At 35.2% G+C, this 22,712-nt stretch overlaps 1 protein-coding gene across 2 annotated transcripts in view; it reads right to left on the bottom strand.

Annotated features, from left to right (window-relative positions):
* Nucleotides 1-10,020, bottom strand: part of LOC130641178 (putative leucine-rich repeat-containing protein DDB_G0290503) — a 43,053-nt gene extending 33,033 nt beyond the window's left edge. Inside the window, exons 1-7 of one of the 2 annotated variants that reach the window (XM_057447867.1) lie at nucleotides 9,720-10,020; nucleotides 9,472-9,584; nucleotides 9,003-9,289; nucleotides 8,677-8,923; nucleotides 3,580-3,695; nucleotides 1,100-1,417; nucleotides 268-657 (exon numbers count right to left, since the gene is read on the bottom strand). In XM_057447867.1, the coding sequence (XP_057303850.1) occupies nucleotides 268-657; nucleotides 1,100-1,417; nucleotides 3,580-3,695; nucleotides 8,677-8,923; nucleotides 9,003-9,289; nucleotides 9,472-9,584; nucleotides 9,720-9,862 (1,614 nt within the window). In that variant the 5' untranslated portion in view covers nucleotides 9,863-10,020. The remainder of the gene's footprint in view (nucleotides 1-267; nucleotides 658-1,099; nucleotides 1,418-3,579; nucleotides 3,696-8,676; nucleotides 8,924-9,002; nucleotides 9,290-9,471; nucleotides 9,585-9,719) is intronic. The other variant, XM_057447866.1, reaches the window with a different exon arrangement.
* Nucleotides 10,021-22,712: the final 12,692 nt, after the last annotated feature.

The raw sequence follows: 22,712 nt of genomic DNA, 5'->3' as shown, positions 1-22,712 counted from the left end.
CAGGGTTCTCAGTAGCCGTTAAACATTTCCCAAATGAAATTTAACCTGAATTTCTAAATTTATTAGAGGAGCTTATTAAATTCACTACAAAATATTGGACTTTAGCCTATTTTTTGTAAGTTGCAAAAAAATAAGATTTCAATAATACTTACGAGACCACCTTAATGAAATTTCATGATCAGATTCATAAAAATCAATTAGAATTTTCAACAGTTGAGAATAATTATGAGCAATAAGTCCATGGCAAAATACACAAAACATACAAACCTCAATTTCCTTTTTGGTCTTGTTATCTACTTCAAGGGTTTTGACTTTGGAGGACAAAATGCCCTTTTCATATGCCAAGGAATTTTTTTCTTTCACCATTTCAACCATTTTTTTCTCAAGATCGTTTTGTGACTGCTGGCTCATGCTTATCCACGATAATTTATCCATCAGTTCATTCTTCTCATGTTTCATTCTTTGGCCAAAGAGTTGCACCTGTTTCAGTTCCTCTTCCAACTCCTGAACTCTTTGCATTGCATGTAACTTGTCGTTTTGCAAGTTGTTGTTCTTTAAAACACCTTCTTTCTCAATTGCTTCCAGCTGCTTTCTTAATTCATCATTCTTGTTTTGAGAAGACAACAAAGCAGCTTCCAACCTTGAAATTTCTATGGTCTAAAATCATATTAAAGAATTGTCATAACACACGAACAATTGGCAGAAAGTGCATTAGATATCAATGAACACAATTTGTATTTAAAAAATGATTTTGGAAAATGAACATTTTTTAAATTTAAAGCCTTTCCAATTCATGTTGCCTCAGCAATTGCCAAGGCGAATGCCATTTTGTTAACAAAAATACTTGATTTGAGTCAACATGGTTTTTCCTTAATTAAGATTTAACCTAATCTTCCAAAAATCTAATTTTAACTGTTATTCTTGTATAGGAGCATCTGACATTCTGCAAAGTCATTTTAACAAAGGCGTTCTTTTATTGGTTTTTACTGCAATTTTAATCAGCCCTATTCTAGAAGTTTGTTTGTTCTTTGTTAATTTTTTTATTAATCATATTTCAAATTTACAACATTTACAAATCAAATTCGATTACTTTTCTTACATAATTTTGTTCCAGCATTTTTAACTTGAAATCACTTTCGTCGTGTTTACTTTCATATTCAACTATTTTTCGCTTCAATAGCAGATTTTCAGATTCCGTCCTTTCAGTATTCTTGTGTTGGTTTTTCAACTCTTGCAACATTGATGCTTTGGTGGAATCAAGCAATTTATTTTGCTGTGCAACAATGTTCTTTACTTTTGCCTGCTCCCGAAGCAGTACTTCTTTGCTTTGAATAACAAGAGCTTGATTATCAACAGAGGCAACTTTTAAAAGTTCTTTAAGCTCCTGATTCTCTGAAGAAGAGGCTTCTAATGCTTTCTAAACAGATGAGAAATAAAATTAAAAAAAAATGTACCTTCCATTTAAGTAGCTGTTGCTTTACAGGATTTTTTTAAACAAAGGGAAACAAAAAATTTGAGTGGGAAAAAGTTCCACAAAAATGCCACTGAAAATTCGAGTGCTACAATTCACAGTCAGTCTCACAAAAATTGTTTTGCTCCAAAATTTCCATATTTAATCTTTTTTTCTTACTTTTCATTTTAAACGTCCATTTTTATCTCTTTAAATCTTTTTTATATATAAAAATTGAATTAGACTGCCTCTTTAACAGTAGCAAGATAATGGCAAAGTCATTTTAAAAAGGTCATTTGGCATCACAAAATTCTTTGCAGATTTACTGTAATGTGATAATTATTGTTTTTATTTATTCCTTGTAAAATATCACAAATTCCTACACAAGTATAAATTTAAAGTTTTTTTACCAAAATTTGGGATTTAGACTCAAGTGCACAATTGCATTCAAACTAAAACATTTTATTTTTAAAACCTTCTACATACCTTGCATACCATTAAATTAATAACATATCTTATAATAATATGAAGAGTGTGTCCCTGTCTGTGACAGGTAAAGTGGATGTGTTTATTTTTTTTAAGTTGCCAAAATTTTCTTTGAAAGAGCTGAAAAATGCATGTCTTAATTGTTAACTGCCTAGATGTTACGACACCACGTCAATGTATTTAGACTGATGTCAAAACCTTTTTTTTAATTTGCGAAACCAATGCATTGCACTTTTATGTTTAAGTCCTTATATATTGAAAACGCCTGGAAAAAACTGATGTCATCTCACGCATGGGTCAAGGGACACCCTGGGACTAAATTGTGTAAGTTTTTAAACTTGGGTCCCCAAATCTGTTTTGGAATAGACAGGTTAATGACGCCATCAAAAAACCTGCAAGGGAAAGTTTAATATATTTATAAATATTTGGAAATATCTGAACATTTTCTTAGGTTGATAAAAGTTTTTGTATTGAAATGGAAAATACAAGGATTTATAAGGTAAGAAAATTTAACCCCCTCCTTCGCGTTTGAAGTTTCTTTTACAAAATGACTAAATTTTTCCCCATTTTTTTTGATTATCTTATTCAAGAGGGATGTATCTAAAATGGTTTTTTGATTTATTTTTTTTTTAATTTTAAGTCGTTTTGTTTAAATTTGCCTTTTTTCGAAATTCGACTTTTTGTAACTGATATTTTTTTTCATACCTTACTCCATAACTTTCGTCAGAGTTATTAAAGCGAAAAAAATCGAAAAAACAATTGGGGATATATTATTCAGCTCGATTTTAAACCAACTCTCCTACACAGAAGTTACCTAGTTATGAAAAGTTATCAAAATGTAAGCACTACACCATGAAAAAATAAATACACAGAAAAAGAGTCAAATTTTTAACGATAAACAACTTGCCGCATGGCTTTGGTAAAATCACCATGGTAACGATCAATTCAAGCGCACTGCTTGCAGGTTTTGAGAATGATAATGAACTTTATTCAAATATTCTTTTTCTTTCTGTATGCACGTGTTTAGATTTTTAGAAGTTTATTTGGTTCCCAGTAAACTATATTTATAAAAGTAACCAAGCTACAATTTGTGGCGTTTTGTTCAGATATGATGGTTTGGTCTTCATGACGGGACTTGAAAATTCGGTATTTTCACGACAAAAACGAGAAAAAAACGAATAAGCAAATCAACCACACAAATTATTGTATATGGGCAAGGTCACTATATTAAAAAAAGTTGGCTCGCAGTAAGCGTTGTATGGATACCCTGAAGTTGTTCTGAATTTACATACCAAAGTTGGCATCAGGTGATATTGTTGGAGAAATTTGAGAGGATGCACATATATGTACTAAACTTGGAAGAATTTTTTGAAGCTGTAAAGTATTCCTAAGTTGACGTAACTATGTAAATATTATGTACAAAGTAAATATAAAAATAAATAAACTTATTTTTTATTGGAGTGAAAACCTTGAGGCTTGTATTGAACCTCCATTAAAATTTTGAATGGCGTCAATTTTGGCAATAGTCAATCATCCTCTCCCACTAATTCTTTCTTGTCGACGAGTTAACGATAATAATTAGTCAATTTATATAAAAGTTAATTTCCCTGATGTTTATGTCAATAACAAAAAAACCCACAAACCTGCAGTTTTTCACACTTTCGTTTGAATTGTTGACACTGACTTTCAAGATCCTGACACTGTTTCTTCACCTGATTATATTCCCCAGATTTTATGTTAATTTCCTCTTTTATACATTCTAAAAAGAAGGCAAAGTAATTAATTAGAAGGTAGTCTCTCATTCTAACAATCACATTTGAGCGCCTCCACGTACACGTCAGAAAAAGAATTGGGTGTGTCATTTTCAGGTATCAATCACATGCATAAAATCCAATATCACTTGTATCACGATTTTACTAAATAACTTAATAAAAGACAGACTAAGCTTGTCGTGACACTCTTCTTCATTGTGATTATTATAATTATAATTTTTCCCAATGAAAATACAGCAACAAAATTTATACTGCAACACTATCAATAACAACACTAAAGGAAATATACATAAATACATTTAGGTAAAATATACGTACTGCTTGAACTTAACTTTACATTTATGTTATACTTATCACCTTGCATTTTGTTGCTAACCTATTGTTAAAATGCTAAACACAATAGAATTTATATCTGGCACGCAAACTTAATTATCATACATAAACTCTAAAATAAAAAAACCCGACTGTACAGTGCTTAGAATTGCTATATTTCATGAAATTCATGAAAACTTTGCTTCAAAGCCTAAAGATTGCCTTTCTTGAATTTTGTTTTTTAAAATGATGAAAAATGACTGTCGATGGTTAAAAATCACTTTATATGAAGCTTAAAAATTTTAATATTTCAGTCTAGAATGTGAAGACTTTTAACATGACGTGGAAATGTTCCTACAAAGATTGTTGCCATAATTTAAAATGAAGAAAACACATCCTCTCAAAGCTTAAAGGTACTGTCCGGTAAAATATTAAAACTTGATATTAGTTACATCTCGGCACAAAAGTAAAGAAAAAAGTATTTAAATACAACCAAAATTGTCTTTCATAAGTTTAAACTGAATTTGTTTATTTGACCATGCCATTCTCAATCGCCATCTTTACTGAACTTCGAACGCGGAAAAGGACTGGGTAAAAACATTAATATGCGCAATTTATGCAATGACGTATTCTTTGGGTTACCCCCGTGTAGAGACTGGCGCGTGCAGAAAGAGAAATAAAGAAAAAAAAGTTAATGATATTTCCAACAAAATTTTTTTACGTTTATCAATCATGTTCACAAGCAGAAATTAAAACATAATTGGATTTCAGTTTGAGCTAGAACGGCCCAATAACAAACAACAAATTCCCTCTTATAATGACGATGGCCCAGACGCACCAGAATTACCCGCTGCTTCTCGCACAGATTTATATATCAGTGAGTGGTGCTTATGTGAAAATTGCGAGAGAATGCCTTCAGCTGTTGAGTGTTTGTGCTGTAACGAGGTGGACACTATCAAATACTTGCAACTACGGTACCTATATAATTTGACCTCACATTTTTCTACTGGTTGTATTATAAATGAGCGCCTGGGTACAAGGTTTCTATTGTGTTTTAGATAAGAAATGTATAACAGAGCATACTAAACAGAGCACGAAGATGTCAACGCGGTTGTGATTTTAAAGAACACTTTGTGGACAGCGTTAGTCGCTCTCCACGATGGGGAAAGCCGTAGACTTAAAAAATCCCTAGCACTCTTGAAATTTCTGTTGTCATAGTATTTCCAATCTTATTATTTGAGGATGATATTTTTAGATCTTATCGATATGCGGCATACCGCCAATTCTGTTGGTTTGTTCATAACCACTTGGGAAAAGGCCTTCGTCGGTTATACCATCTTGTTTCGTGTCTAAGATACGTAGAGAATATCCAAGTACGAATGGGATGTATACTGGCTTCAAAGAAGGTGAAGAAATATCTCAAATTGAATTTTCTCGGACAAATGAAGTTGACGATGAGAATATTTGATTGTAAATTAAAAACAACAGTCTTTTGCAGGAGAGGCGTTCGATCGCACGCGCACGTCGTGGCACACGCGTAAATCGTTTCAGGCGTGCGATTAATTGAACGCCTGAAAAATTAATAATGAGTTTTAAAAATCAATCCTATAAAATCCCATTTTACAGCGTGCGATGACAGCCTTCGAAATAATTTTTGGAGTCTCGTCAGACTTTCGTCGGACAAAACGTTGATAGATTTCCGTCTTCGCCGAACACTTTTAGATCTCAGAATTATCGAATAGTCCTGGTCATTTTCATCCACGAGCAAGCCTATTTATAGCCAACCTGACCATCCTAGCTAATTCACCAACTCCTGACTTAGCTAAAAGAACTACGTAGACATGAATGTCTTTTGCCTGGCCCCTTCGTCGTTGGTAACCAGGTCTTACACAAGAAATCCAGCCATGCGGTTCTTAACTTATGCGGAGGTGAACGCCGACGGAGCACGGATGAATCAAGTCTGCAAAACTGCACTTACGGGCGGAACAGACATTTTATCATGGATTTAAGTGTAGATAATTTCTTCATTTGACAAAACAATTGGAAACCATAGCAGGTCCGAATTTACTGGGTTTTTTTTCATGCCCCAAGTGTTATTTAAACAATTTTAATCTTTCTGGGGGCGTTTAATGGGCGTTTATTCGAAGCATTACGGTATAAAAAGTATAAATATAAATAACCTCAAACCAAGTATTTCTTTTTGTTCGCTAATTGAGGTAGCTTTGGTAATAGAATAGGGGTATTGGGAACGAGGTTTATAATTGTGGAGGAAGTATAAAGGTACAAAAAAACACAATTTATTTAATGCGTTTGTATTTTCTATAATTCCTTCTTTTGCTGGTCGGCTTTCTGGAGTACGATATATGTACGATATGTCAACAACAGTTGTCATATCGTTTGGTATATTACAAAAAATGATTCAAATTCGTCAAGGAGTTTAACTTGTAATGTCGCGTCAGATTTTTTCATTTCATCATCGCACGTTGCTGTCTGCGTTTAAGCATTGGCCACTCCAACGGATGTCTGCATAGATATACTTTTACGTAAATAATCTTACCCGTGTCTGGTCTCAGTATCGGCACAAAAAATAAAGCAGCTTTAACATAATCTACTTTAATTTGTGTAGAGTCAGACATTCTGTTTGTGTGGACATTAAGTTCTATCTCTGAAAGTGAGTTGCATGCTTTGAAATTAAATATTCATAAATTGCTACATTTTTTTAAAAAGGGGGTAAAATATTTAAAAAAAAGATTAAATTAATCTGGTAATATTGTTCAGAGTAAAACAATCATTTTCTATTTACAATGTTTTGACTTGCCGAGAACCCAACGCTTACGTCACAACAAAATATTATTTTAGCCTCCCTTTCATGTAGAATGGCTTCGGTATAAATTTGCTTTTGACAACGTGCGATATGAAAAATTTGTAAACATAAAAGAAATGTTATTCAAGTTGTAAAACTTTAGAGATATAACCACTTACATTTTCGCAACAAATAAGAGAAGTGCAATTAAGTTCAGGCTACTTTTTTATTATTATATTTTTACTGGACAGTACCTTTAAAAACAGCCGTATATTTCGTTATAAAACAAATGAGAAAACGTTCTCTCGATGCTTCTGCTGCATTTTGTTATAGAAAATAGGACAATTAAAACTAGTAACTATTTTTAATTGTGAAAATTTTAAAGACAGTATGTGGAAACTTTTTTTCTTCTCATAAGCATTTTCTACTTAACTTTGATAGTTTTTGTGATCTTTAGTACTTTTTAAAACTTCATGAATGTTACATTAAAAGCATAAATCATATATCTTATTGTTTTATTTTGCGCATGGTAATAACAAGCAATTACTTTCATTTGTAAATAAAAGATTAATACAAGTTTTTTATGTAGTCCTTACACAATGTCTCAAAATTGTGTAAGTCACATTTAAGCAGCAGGCCATTTCGTGAGAGGCGTGCGATCGCACGCGCACGCCCCCACACACGTGCAGATTTGTTTAGGCGTGCAATGAATCGCACGCGCAAAACGTTGCTGTAATTAAAAATTATTTATAACAAGAACATTTATTAAATAAACCTTAAAAATAAACAATCATTCTTTTACTGAACTCTAAAAATAAACAATCATTCTTTTACTGAACTCACAATAGATCGCACAAATTAATTGCTACCATTTACCAGCTACCAGGCTATATTAAGGCTTTGAGAGTTTTATTTTAATGATTTTATAAAAAAATGCAACAGTATTTTAATCTTTGTAAGGTCGCCTTTTGAAGAATTTAAAAGAAATTCAGCATTATTTAAGTTAAAATAACTAAAAGATAATATCATTAATAAGAAAAAAAAACTTCTTAAATAACGAAATATTCTTTTAGATAATAATTTTTATGATTCATCGAAGGTTTATTAAATATTATTATTAGCGGCCGTTCAACTTTCCGTAATTTAATTTAATTTAAATATCTGTTTGCCCCACAAGTAATAACAAAGTTTAATTAACGAGTCTGCTTACGACTTCTTCGTATTCGGGTTGAAATTCCTTGCCGTACATTGTTGGAACTTGCACTTTGTATGTTCCTTACGCCAAAACAGCAGCCCCTGTGCGGTGTACAGAGGTAAAGGAAATGTTTTTGTAATAAATTTTTTTTGATCGCATGCACATCGCAGGCGCAGAATTTTTAAGGCTTGTGATCTACCGCACACCTGCCTAAATTCTTACGGAATGGCCTGAAGCAGTATACACCTGCCAAAATACATTGGCCAAAATTACATGCAAAAACAGGGCAGATACTGTTGCAAAACCCTCATTTGTTGTGATTTTGCAAGAACAAAATCCAAATGTAGTCACTATTTAAAGAATTATAAATCCCACACCTGGATATGGCAGAAACATATTTGAGCATGTAATTTTACTTTATTACTAAAACTGAAAAGAAACAAATTCCTCCATTGGGTAAGGTTTTTATACTTCCCAAACCATTTTAAATAGATCAACTATACTCATATACTCAACTATACTAAATATACCCATGTCAAGTAAAAATTGAGATCTTTTGAAGAATATGTAGGAATAAATGCATTAGATTCTTTGCTAATTCATGAAATTTTTCCTTTAAAGTTAAGCAGAAATTTTAAAGAAGACAAATACTGCATACCAATGTTATTGGATTGAACTTCTAAAATATTCTCTAGATCAAGACGCCTTGTGTACTCCCTTTCAAACTCTTTACGAGCTAACATAGCATCATTGGTCAGCGATTCACATTGTGCATTTACTTTTGACACATTCATACGCTCTGCTTCCACTGTTGCTTCCATTTCAGATATTTTTAAATGTAGCAAAGAATGACTGTCCTCAATTCGTTTCCTTGATTCTACCTCCTTAGACACATTCTTTTTTATCTGTATTTACAGGAGAAATTTAAAGTTATTTTCCTTCAAGCTTCCATTATAAAGGAAATATTTGAAATTTAAAAATTACCTGATTTAACTCATTTTGTAAAGAAGCCAACTCATTATCTTTCTCTTTTAGCTTGGTAAGAAGGGCCTTTTGTGTTTCAGTTCGTTTTACAGATGCTTTTTTCAGTTTTGCGATTTGCTTTTCCAGCAACAACTTTGCATCAATATGACATTTTATAACTGCTTTCTGCTTATCAACCTCCTCTTGAAGTTCTTGTATTTTTAAACTGTAAGTTTCTTGTATTTGATTTTTCTCTAGCAGTAACTGCGATGGTGTTTCTGACTTGTCTGCTTCCAAACTGTTTATTCCTGTGGCAGAAAGATGGTAATAAATAATAATTTTTTTTTATCTTACCATTATTGTCTTTTATTACCATACAAGTTTTTTTGCTTTATATGCACTAAATTTTAAACAGGAGGATCAACAGGTAAACTTTAATTTGGTAAGTCACAAATAAAGTATATATAAATTGATAAATGATAAGACATACCTGATCTGAGGCTCTCCAATACACTTTCCATTTTACACACACGAGAGATCATCCTGTTATCAGAAACTGATTGTGATCCAGTTGAGTCTTTGTTGTTGTTTTTTGCAGGCGATCTAAAAAATATTCCTTAATCTATTATCAACTGTAGAGTCATGTCAAATATTTTTAAAAGTTTACTACAACCAAGAATTGTATAACTGCTGATAAAAAACTGTGTTAGAATGTGTAAAAACAAATTTGTCACTAACGTTTTAAATCCATAAGAAACTAGTTGGCTTGAGAGTTTTTGTGCTTCAGATTCAGCCTGTTCTAGACGTTCTTTCAGTAATTCAAATGTTTTATTGGCTGGAGAATTAGATGCAGTAGTAGATGGTAGTGGCTGATGCAACATATTTAAGAACTTTTGATATATACTGTTTTTAATTTATATCTAGTATGAAAATACATCACTACATAACTTCACAAATAAAAGTGCTCAAATAATACTGCTGCTTAAATACAAAGACACAAATGGAAACAGTGCATGTTTTCATAGACATACTAGGAGACTATTAAGTGGCACAGACAAGGTTGAGAAAATAGGTGGGAAGCAGAAAAAAGGAAATTACTTTAATTGGAGAAACTTTCGCGAGAGAAAGTTTCGCAAATTCGCGATTTTTCGACATTTTCGCAAAAGTTTATCTCGCGAAAATTTGCGAGTTTCTTAATTCGCGAAACTTTATCTCGCGAAATTTTCCGAATTTCTTCATTCGCGAAATTTTATCCAGAAAGCTATTTTATCATTTTTCACCAAAAACGCACAAAATACTTAGAAATCTTATTTCGAGAAAGAAAAATTTATAACATTTACAATCGAATCCAGTATTCAATACTAATATCTGTGTTGATACAAAGATACAAAAAAATTAATCTATGACGATAGTCTCTGTGTTTTGAGCAATCGGGGTGCTGTTATCACCTGGTCTATCGCTAATGCCGCCGCTAAAGCCTTGATCAGAAAATACCCTAACATTATAGGAGACATCAATCTTGAATCTTCGAATTGGGCGCAGAGTTTATTTCGAAGAATGGGATTGAAAATGGTTCAATGTGGAAACAGCACCCTTGCAAAGAAAAACAGCAAAGCAGTTACAATTGTAGGAGCTGATGATAAGAGATCTATAACAGCCACTTTTTCTGTTACCTTATCAGGAAAATTTCTCCCAATGCAATTAATTTACGGTGGGAAAACATTGCCAAGTTTACCGCGTTACAAGTTCCCCGAAGATTTTTCGTTAAGTGTAAACAAGAAACACTTTTCCAACACCACCGAGTCCATTAAATTGCTGAATGAAGTAATTGTTCTGTATGTTAAAAAAGAGCGGGAGCTAAAAGGTCTTGATAAACGACAAAAGGCACTTGTGATAATGGACGTATTCACGGGGCAAATGACTTCCGAAGTCAAAGAAGTTTTAGAGAAAAACGACATATTAGTTACCAATATTCCTGCAAACATGACCCGTTTTTATCAGCCATTAGATCTTACAGTAAATGGGAGTGCCAAAAGATTTATTGCGAAGAAATTCCATAACTGGTACTCGCAACAAATATCCGATGAGCTCGAATCTGGCAAGTCATTGGAAGAAATCGAAATCAAACTGCGTCTTTTTACCCTCAAACCACTACACGCAGGTTGGATAATGGATTTCTACAACTACAAACGTCAGGCGAAGGAAAAAAAGTCGTCATGAATAGTTGGAAAAGTGCAGGCATTTACGATGCTTTAAAGCAAGGCACCGAAAAATTACCAAACATAGATCCTTTTCATGATATTGATCCGTTGATGGGTAACAATCCTTCAACTGTTGCAACAAATTTAGACGCAGTCTGTCAGCTACGCCAGGAACAGTTTGATTCATTTCGGAGCCAGAGAGATATCAACGGAGATTACGAAGATGAGGAGGAAGTATGGCAGCCTGAAGAACATCATACCAATGCATTCGATCTATTTGACGATTTTGATGACGAAACATCTTTGTAAAATATAAGAGTTTTTGAAAACTTATATTATGGCTAGAGAAAGTGACGATTATGCTAAGAATTTTGAAGTTTTTTCAACAGAAAAATCCTTGTTCGGGAAATTTTCCGAATTTCTTTCTTCGCGAAAGTTTATCCAAAAAATTTCGCGAATTTTTTTTCTCGCGAAAGTTTCTCCAATTAAAGTAGTATCACGAAATTAAATCTTGTAGATAGCCAAACAATTATAATTCATGGTCTGGTTTAGTTAGTTCTTGCTCTTGTACCATAAAAAACTGAATTAGGGGCTGTAAACAATTAAGTTATGTTATTAAGTTATAAAGTGTGTAATCATCCCCCTACTGTTTAACTCAGTAATCAGCAATCTTGTCACAAGAAACTGTTATTTTAAATACTTTATCCTCCTCCATTCTTTCCAAGTGCCCCAGCCAATTCAATCTTCTTATCTGGATAACATCTTTAATTCTACAGAGACTTAGCCTGCTTCTTAGCTCATCTGAACTCTTTCTGTCTCTCAGACTGGCATTACACATCCACCTAACCATCCTCATATTTTTCCTTTCTAAACGGTCAAGATCTTCCTGCTTCACTGCCCATGTCTCACTACCGTACAACATAACACTTCTTACACAGGCCTCATACAACCTACCTTTTACCTAAATTGACAGGACTCTGATAGTCAATAAAGGAAGTAACTCTCTAAACTTTTTCCAAGCAGAACCTATTCTGCAAGTAACACTTCTTCCAACACCCCCTTCACTGCCCAACATATCACCTAAGTAACAGAAGTTCTTAACTATCTCTAACGAGCCACTGTTGTACATCATTAAAGCTGGAAATACTTCATTCTCTATAATCTCACCTTTGCACGGCTTGCATACAAACTGTATGCCAGCTCTTAACCTTCCACTAATACTACTGAACTTCTTATGTACCCAATGCTTGCAAGTCTGACAAAAAATTGAGTTACTACCAACCCCTTTCCTGCAAACTCCACAAGGCCACTTTCCAACTACAAGGTCACACTTGGCTGCAATGCTACTTATCATGACTTTAGACTTTGCTGTGTTTACCTTCAGCCCTTTCTCTTCTAGTCCTTTCTTCCACTTCTCAAACTTTTCAACAAATTCTTCCATCGACTCTGCTATGAGAACCAAATCATCTGCATACAATAACTCCCATGGGCAACCTGTTCTGAACTCCATAGACAGCGCTTCTAAGACTAGAATAAACAACAAAGGACTAAGTACAGAACCCTGATGTACACCAACATTTACACTAAATTCATGACTAAGTGAATCGGTAATCCTGACACGACTTCTAGCATTGCTGTACATAGACTGAACCATCAGAAATAGCCACTCATCCACACCTAATTTTCTCATAGCCCACCAAATAACTTTACGTGGCACTCTATCAAAAGCTTTCTCTAAATCTACAAAGGCAAAATAGAGATTCTTTCTCTTTCCTAAATACTTTTCCTGAAGCTGTCTGAGTAAAAATATTGCCTCTGTAGTGCCACGCCCTGGAACAAAACCAAATTGCATCTTATCTATATCAATTCTTTCTCTAAGTAACTTATCAATCACTCTTTCAATAACTTTCATTACTTGATCAACCAACTTCAAACCTCTATAGTTACCCCTTTCTAATGCATCACCCTCAAAACCTTAAAAATAAACGAACACTCTTCTACTGAACTCACAATAGATCGTACATGAGCAGTCTACCAAATGTTGATAATGTGAATTTAATTGCTACCATTTGCTTTCTCTCTTTCTATTTGCCGACCAAGGGGTATTATGCAGAACAGATATAGGTTGCTAACGACCTAGTGTGTGGCCGCTATCTTTTGAAGAATTTGTTTCGTTTTTCTTACAAATTTTGCAAACCAATGAAAACAATGAGTTAATGGTGGGATCGTCGATATTCTATTTTGTTTGTTCAGTTTGGGTTAATGTGGAGATTATATTAGCGCTATAAATTATTTTTAAAAATGTGAAAAAAGATCGGAAGTAAATAAAGTTGTAAACATAACCATGTAGTTTTTCTATTATCTTTGAGAATGTTTGACTAGAAAGAAATGGTAGATTTAGATTAATATATCTCTATCTTCCCCCTAAGTTCAAACTGTCCATAACAAAATAAAATAAGCCAGATCATCTATCAGTCCTTTCTGTTATGATCTGGTTAAATAACATGTCGTCAAGGTTGGCTAGATCATTCTGTCAGTCTATTCTTATTATGATCTAACAACCGTCGAAGGGCAAGGGGCAACTTCTGGGACGGGCCTGACGTGTTCGGTTGGGCTGGCATGGGTAAGTCACTGGGCGTGTCAGGATTCGAAGGTAGAACTTCATGTGTAGGTTGTTGCTCGTCCGTTAATGTAGGTTGAGTCTGGGACATCGTGATGATTGGTGCGGTGATCTTCGAGAGTGGGGGTTTGACATAACTTAAGTCTTGGATGGGATGTCCACGTTCTTCTTTCTGCACAGCAGGCATGAATTTTCCCACGAATTTCCTGATTGCGCATTGTGGGACGACCAGAACCATCCATACAAACAACATTTAGGTTGAATTGATGTACTTCAACTATCTTGCCTGTCTCATCCCATTTCAATGGATTGGGTCCAACTTGGTTCTGGACTCTTACATGGTCGCCAACTTGAAGCTGTGGCAACCTTCTCGTGTGCTCCGCCCAACGTTCTGCTGCACGCATATGTCGATTGCAGAGAGCTTCTTCCTGTTTATTTAACGTGTCAACTCATGTTGGATGCGATTGGTAGCACCCAGGTTGAATTGGAATGAAGTCTTGGACTGGCCTCCCAAATTCGCATATTGCGGGTGACAGTCAGGTTGTTGGATCTGGGCAATTACGATATTGTAGGATGGCTCGCTCTCTGCGGCTTCTCTGTGTTCAAATTGCCGTTGGGTCTGAGATGAGCCTTTTTGTCGTCTTGACATCAACTTTTGCTCTGCAATGGGAATGTGGGAAGGCTACTGAAGACAAACGTTGATTGACTCCCCAGTTCTCTAGGAAAGTTGTGGTGGTACTTGATGTAAATTCGGGTCCTTAATCATATGATAGCTCGTGAGGAATTCCGTAGGTGGAAAATTGTCGACGTAGACAATCTATCACACCTTTCGATCCCTCCCGAGCACGTTCGATGATCAGCCAGTTCAAATATCTGTCCACTGCTACCAAATAATGGGAACCTGCATACTGGAAGAAATCATAACAGAGGAGCTGGAACGGGCATTCCAGTGTTGGAGTTGGATATGGTGGTGCACTCGGTTGAGATGAGGCATTCATGTTGCAGGCGCTGCAATTGTCTTGTTGATGATGAATTGACTTGAAGATTGTAGATTTGGCACGGGAAAGCATCATGCCAGTGCCTTGATGTGCAGAATGTAGCAAGTCTAGAATTTGATCTCTCAGCGAAGGTGGGGTTACGATACGATCATCATGCATTATGACTCCATCAACATAATGGAGTCCATCTTAGTACTGAAGGTATTGTTGGATGTCCTGTGGCAAGTACTCTCTTTTGTTGGGGAAGCCGTCTATCAATGCTTTGATGAGATGAATCATGGGGATACTGCTTTATGTGGCAACTTTCACCATATCCCATGTTACTGCTTAGAGCTGGGAGCTAATTAACATGATTTCATCAGGTTCTTCTTCTTCAACATCATCAGGTGCATTGCCAACAGGATACCTTGAAAATGCGTTTGGAATATACTTCAGTATCTGGACGTGGGTTATCTTGAACCTGAATGACAGTGTGTTTTCCTTGAGGTCTCTAAGGCGAGAATTAGGTATGTCATTTAGTGACCTGTCACCAAAGATCTTGAGGAGTGGTTTATTGTCAGTGTTCACAATCAGGTCTGAGCACCCAAGGGTGAAATACCTCGTTTTCCCCAGTCCACTTTTCCAATTTTCCTGGGTTGAGAGTGATTCCATGCTTTCCACAGAGATCCAACTAGTTGACAGCTTGATGAAAGCTGCAATCAATGCTGGTCTCCTACAATAAGGAGTCATCAATACATTTTGTCAGATTGGGGACCCCTGAGACAATCTCGTCTAATCTTCTTGTGTATTCATCTCCGGAAGGGATGTAGCCTTTAACTTCTTTACGACTTCTTCGTATATGGGTTGAAATTACTTGCCATACATTGTGGGAACTTGCACTTTGTTTGTTCATTACGCCAAAACAGCAGCCACTGTGTGGTGTACAGGGGGGAAGGAAATGTGTTTGTAAAAAATTTTTTGAGGCAAGCGATCTACCTAACACACTTTTACTATGTGACAACACCCACACGTTGTGAGAAACTAAGGTATATACTACCTGGTAAATAAATAAAGTAGTTCCTACGCAATAAAACCAAACTAAAATGTTTCAGCAGGGCAAAAAATCGTTTTGAAAAACAAACACAAATGTCGGTCCTCTTCTTCTGACAAACTGCTATTCGGCGATTCAGTTTGACGTCATAACAATTTTTTTGGAGGTGAAAAGTTTCCGTATTTTAGGTGTAGACAGTGCAGAGCTAAACACAATTTGGAGTTATAAGAACAGTGTTAAGAAGTTTGAGCAAAGACAATTTTTTGGAGTAAAATCTAGATAGCTCAGCATCATTTCAGACAGATATTTATTGTGGTTACCTTTTGTTAGCTGCTTATTCTTTTATTTCCACATTTTTTAGCATTCTCCCCCCCCTACGAACTAATTTGTTTTCACCCAGTGAAATTTTAAAGATGGCGGATGTATAGTACAAATGCGATTCGTCAATTAAGCAAAATGTCAATCAGCATTACAGCAACAAAGCTGAACGGAATCGACGCCTTTGAATTCTGGTAAAAAAAAATGCAGATTTGTATTTGGATTGGCCAAAGCTTTTGACAAAGTTGACAAGGTGCTAAATAAATAAAAAAACTTGGTATCTCTGGCAAACTGCTCTAGTTGTTAACAAGCTCCTTTGTCGCTCATTCTCAATCTGCAGCAGTTGAAAACGAGAAATCAGTACCAGTTGATGTTCTTGGTGGCGCCGTAGATTAGTGGTTATAGCTTTCGTACTCTGTGCCGGGGGGAGACCGGGGTTCGATTCCTCTTGACGGCGATTCAACATGGGCGAGTGAATGTTACCATAGCCCCGGGTTAACCCAAGCCATGTGAGGGAAATTGGGGAGATGGCACACTGTGTGAGCCGTTGGATGTTGCCGGGAGTTGTCTAGTAGAGCGTGGGCCCTACTAATTGGGTCTGCGTAGCTCAAAATGAGCATTAAATACTCTAGGACTCTCCATCTAAGCCATGGCCCCTCCTGGAAATAATAGACAGGGTATATCCCTCGATATTTGTGAGGCTAGCCATGTAAAATATGCACATCTATCTATCTTCTCCAGCAGGCGTACAAAGGAAGTGTCTTGGGCTTGCTGATGTCTGATGATATTGATAAAATGTCAAATACAGTTACTTAAAGTGTTTTGCTGATGACAGCAAAGTTTACTATTTTTGTTGAGGTTACAATACAGCGAATCATTTGTCATGACATGACAACCCCTGCACTGTACTGTCGCAGTGTAGTGTACAGACGGATACCATCTTTATATGGAAAAGTTCCCGCTAAACGGTCACGTGGTGAAAACAAATCTGACTTTTTCATGAGAGCCCACGCGAATCCTGCAACCGCCGCGCCGCCCGCACAAAAAATTAAGTAATAGATTATGTTCAATGGATCTCCCTTTCCCCAATTTATTTGATTAGGGTATTATAATACAGAACGCATTTGTAAAATTAGGGCGATCATTTATCTGCTAAGAGTTGCCACGAGGAGCAAAAAGGGTCAATTTCTTCAGGCGTTTTGCGCTGATAGATTGACATTAAGGGCGGGGGGCGAAGAAACTTCCTAACCTTAGTGCCGCCTCCATCACACAACAAACCCTGGGGGACAAAGATGGGTAAAAGTACTTATTCCCACTCTGCTTAAAAATAAAATAAGAAGAAAACGTTCTGAGCATGCGTAAATTGTTTCTCTCGAAATATTTTTTTGCCTTCCATGTTTGGACAGTAGGTAGTAATATTTTAACTTCTATTCGAAATCAAAAAAAGAAAAAAAAATCATTCAAATGAGTAAAATGTTGATACTGTTAAACATGGCGTTCGCTTCATACTGCGATATTCTACTACAGAGACTGAGAAATAAAACAAAACCTTAAAGTCATTCTCCTTTTTTTATTGTAGACTCTCTGTAACTCGAACCCCTGCAGCTCGAATCTCTCCTTAACGATTTCACTGGCACGGTTGGAAATTCCTAATAAACTTTCATAAAAAACTCTCTATTACTCGAACCCCTATACTCGAACGTTTTCTAATGTCTCTTTGGGTATTTCCTCTCTATAACTCGAACGTCACAAAATGTATCTAGAACTTTGCCACAAGTATTTTTTTTTGGATTGCTTTGGCTCTGTAAACGTAAATAGAGTCTTAACTAATTTGAATGTTTCATATCTACATGTGTGAGGGGTCTTAAATGAGTTAAATGTCATTCGGACAAAACGTAAACACGATTCTTTGGTATTGAAGTTTTACAATCATGGCGTCTGCTGCTAGGACAAAACGTAAAGCAGAAAGCAAGTCCTACAAAATAAAATACTTTGTATTTTATATTGCAGGACTTTTATTGGCCATTTATTCAAAATTTTTACAAAAACTTGGAAAAACTCCAAACTCTTTATTACCCAAACCTCTCTATAACTCGAACGGTTTTCGATTCTCCGTGACTGTTCGAGTTATAAAGAGTCCACCTTATTGTGTTAATTTCGTTTAAAGAGTAGGAATAAAATAGACAACAGACAGACTAGTAAATTCATAGAATTTCTAAATTCTTCTTTGCATTTTATTTTTCACCACGATAATTAGAAAATGGAATCAAAATTTGTTGTCTACAAATTTAAATCTGTTTGGTTTTTTATTTGTGAATAAAAAATGAGCCCACTTTTTGTGAAAGTTATCATACAAGTTATTTTCTAGTAGACATTTTTCCTAGCAGAAATTTTTCGATCAAAATAATTGTCCTGGAATTAACGCTTAAACCAAAAAGTTATCTTTGATATAAAGGCAAAGCGATGCACAGTCAATGCAGCTAAATATAACACCTGAATACTTTTCTCAGGCAATAAGCAATGGAATATGCCTATTTTAGCGCACAGAAAATACTGTTGTTAACGATTTTTGCGAACTGATTTTCGAAATTTACGCTTACTAGGTTGCAACAGTTAAGCGGCGATAATTTTAAAGATTTTTTCTATAGGATCGACTTACTAATCAACTGACGTGACACGACAACTCTATTTTAAACTGCCAGCCAAGTAATGTCTAATTTAATTCTAATGCACAGTCTAATTCACATGGCAACAGACATCACCTCCGAGGGCATATCGTAAATGCATAATTTTGCTAAACTAGGGACGCTCAAAAATGTCATTCATAATCGCATAGTATTAGTTAAAAAAAATAGCTGGAAATTTCCTTTGATTTTATTCTTATGCAGTTAATGTCGACACTGGTCGTGGTAGAGCACCATTTCATCATCTTTACCCACCCGAAAAATGGTTGGAAAATACTGATAGTGATTATTGTTATTATTATTCCAAATGTTTATACAGGATATAGCCACTTCAGTTTATGTTGGTCCTGTGTTCTAAATATAAACATTAAATATATACAGGCATTCCCCACACAATTTCCAATTTCCCTCACATGACCTGGGTTGACCCGTGGCTGTGGTAAGGTCACTTACTAACAATTCCCGCGCTGTGGACCGAACCACGGACCTTGTGATTACAAAGCGTGTACTTTATAACCACAAGGTCACACGCAACTAAAAACACACATAATAAAAAATACATTTCCAAAGATCAAATCCAAAGAGTCGAATATATCCAACTTGAAATCTCAAATTCAACAATTGCACATAACAAGTTGAAACAAATAGAAATGGATTTTATTGGATTTGATAAACATTTTCATTACACATTTTAAAAGAGGGAAACAAATTTTTTTAAAAGAAAATTGTAATTTTTCATCGCAGAGATTATTGTTATGTGACGAATGTATTTTAATACGGTAGAAGTAGTCACACAAGGTATCGTTTGGACATTATTTTTAACCCTATTCTTTCCGCAAAAGAAGGGGGTGTTCCTACCCCCGTGGAAAAATTATGCAAAACGTGACAAAGCTGTTTTTTGTTGTCAGTCCCTTGAAAAAAAGGGACAATAAACAATACGAAGCTATTTTGTGTAGCTAGCTACGACTAAGCACCAAAGAAAAGTAGACCCAACTAGCTAAGGAAGGCAAGTAAGATGGGCCAGCATAAGTTTCTCACTTTTACTTAAAAAATTCTTGCTTGATAAAATAACAAAATGTAAAAAATAATCTAAAGCTTTGTTCTACATTAGCTTCATCAATAAAGCTGACAAGCTAAGACCAACAAACAGCAAAGCGATCGGCCAAAATTAAATACTTGATCATGGCAGTTATTTGGCCATGGAAATGTTCAGGCCGAACAAAGAATACACTCTGGTCGTAAGTGGTCCATGAGGATCTATACACAATCTGTGTTCTGACTATTTATTAAATTGCCTGAGATTAAAATGAAGCATCCTCATTGGCTTCTGAAAAAATGGAAGTTTCCGGGGTCAAATGTTTCAGCCTGGATGCTTAGCTTGGATACTAAGAACTTAGGAGCGTCAGGGCTCCGTACCCTCTCCCTCTCTCTCTATAAATATGTATGTATATCTATCTATCTTCCATCAGGTTATTTTGAAGATTCCTCCCCGCGTAGCGGCCTTGGAAATCAACAAAACAGGCAGAACATAGCATGTAATTATAGAGTCTGCTACAAAAATAATGAAAAGCGACGGAAGGACAGTTTTAGGACTTTAAGTTGTGTAGAAAGTACTTATTTTCGTTGTTTTACGAAAATTCCTTTTCTTTAAAGTCAAATCAAACTTACGTCAATTACCAACAGACGACATTATTTAAGACGAATTTCCCAATATTAGGTGTATACAGAAATAACTTTATTTACACAGATTGCAGGCGGGAGGGGTAGCATTGTTTACACAGCTGGTTCTTTGTAAAAGTATTTGCATTTAGTCTCGCATCTTTTGCAATAACAGATACCTTCTGAGTAAATAGTACTCTACAAGTGTAGTTTTCTTTTTTTTTACCTTTTACTTTTACTATTGTGGATTCGGCAAAGCCGTCCATCAAAAGAAGTAATATAAAAGATTTAATTTGCAAATACCGGTGCAACATTATCTTAAGAAGTGAAGGCTTGGCTGGTTATTGTTCGAGTAAAAAGGAGTGTTTAAGTTTAAAGTAAGAAAGTAATAAGTAAGTAACGAGAATTTTTGATGTCCTTGGGGATTTTATTCTAATGGTTGGCTCTTCTTATCTTCTGACTGCAACTTTGTTACATTACCACTGCCACCTATAGCATTGCTTTAACTTGCTTGCCTGCAACACAAGCCGGTCAGCGGTCAGTAGATGGCGCCAAATGGACTGTCAACACTACATTTAAAGTGCACCGGAGTGGGGACTCAAACCTGGAATTTTATGATTACAAACCAAATGCGCTACCACTACACCATCTAAAGGTTCTATATAGTATAGGTTCTATATAGTATAGGTTCTATAAAGTATAGGTTCTATATAGTATAGGTTCTATATAGTATAGGTTTTATATAGTATAGGTTCTATATAGTATAGGTTCTATATAGTATAGTTTTCATATAGTTTAGGTTCTATATAGTATAGGTTCTATATAGTATAGTTTTCATATAGTTTAGGTTCTATATAGTATAGGTTCTATATAGTATAGTTTTCATATAGTTTAGGTTCTATATAGTATAGGTTCTATATAGTATAGTTTTCATATAGTTTAGGTTCTATATAGTATTGGTTCTATATAGTATAGGCTCTACTTTGAGAAACTGTAAAACCTTCTAGCACTATTAGTTACTCATGTTTACGCTCTACCCGCGCATGTGAATTGTGGACGGTAAACGGTTAGTAGATAGATATGTTAATATTTTGAGTTACCAAAAAAAAATGCTGAATAAGTAAAAATTAAGAACAGAAAATTTCAAATGTTTGTTATTTTCGTGCTAATTCTCGCTCAATAAGGCGTGGCCAATCAAAAAGACTAATACCATTCTTTAACATTCCGCATAACATTAATTTCTATCCAAAAATGAATTTTCTATGATATTTGGCCTGTTGAGTTTACAAACACATTTTTCGTGTCTATTGTTATTTTGAAAATATTGTTAAACAGGGCTTTTAAAGATTCTAATAGAAAGATTTATAAATTAATTTTTAAACGGAAAACTCTGCAAAAGCTTTTGTTAAATTTCTTTTTAGTAGCAATAACCGTGCAACGGAATATTATTTACAATCTTGTCCTTTGCAAAAGTCGAAAATTTCCCTCTTCTGAAAATTTTGATATTAAGTTGCTTATAGCGGCAAAGATACAACTTAGAATTTGCTTCCCAGTGGGCACTTCAACGATGAATCAACGTTGAAAAGACGTTGCTTGCGACGTTGAAAAGACGTTGATTTTACGTTGCAAATGAAAGTTTTTTTGACGTCTTTTTCCGACGTCTATTCAACGTCGGACATCAACGTCTTTTCAACGTTGAAACAACGTCTCGCAACGTCTTTTCAACGTTGAAACAACGTCTCGCAACGTCTTTTCAACGTTGAAACAACGTTGCAGGACGTTGTTTCAACGTTGAAAAGACGTTGATGTCCGACGTTGAATAGACGTCGGAAAAAGACGTCAAAAAAACTTTCATTTGCAACGTAAAATCAACGTCTTTTCAACGTCGCAAGCTACGTTGAAACAACGTCCTGCAACGTCTCTTCAACGTTGAAACAACGTCTCGCTACGTCTTTTAAACATTGAAATAACTTCTCGCAACGTCTTTTCAACGTTGAAAAAACGTCTAACAACGTCTAATCAACGTCGTTTGGAAATGCTCTCGCAACCGTTATTCAGCGTCTTTTCAACCTTAAGAAACAGACAAACTTGACCGAATCAAATCATAATCGCCATTGTGGCTTCAGTTTTATATGTCCATAGTTTACATGTCCATGTATCTATTCCCTAGCATGATTCCGACGCTTATATTTGTGTTACGTTATTTGTACATGGTTATTGC

The sequence above is a fragment of the Hydractinia symbiolongicarpus genome, chromosome 4 (genome assembly GCF_029227915.1).
Source record: "Hydractinia symbiolongicarpus strain clone_291-10 chromosome 4, HSymV2.1, whole genome shotgun sequence".
NCBI lineage: Eukaryota > Metazoa > Cnidaria > Hydrozoa > Anthoathecata > Hydractiniidae > Hydractinia > Hydractinia symbiolongicarpus.
The sequence above is the reverse complement of the archived record's forward strand: the minus strand, read 5'-3'. Positions and strand labels throughout refer to the sequence as shown.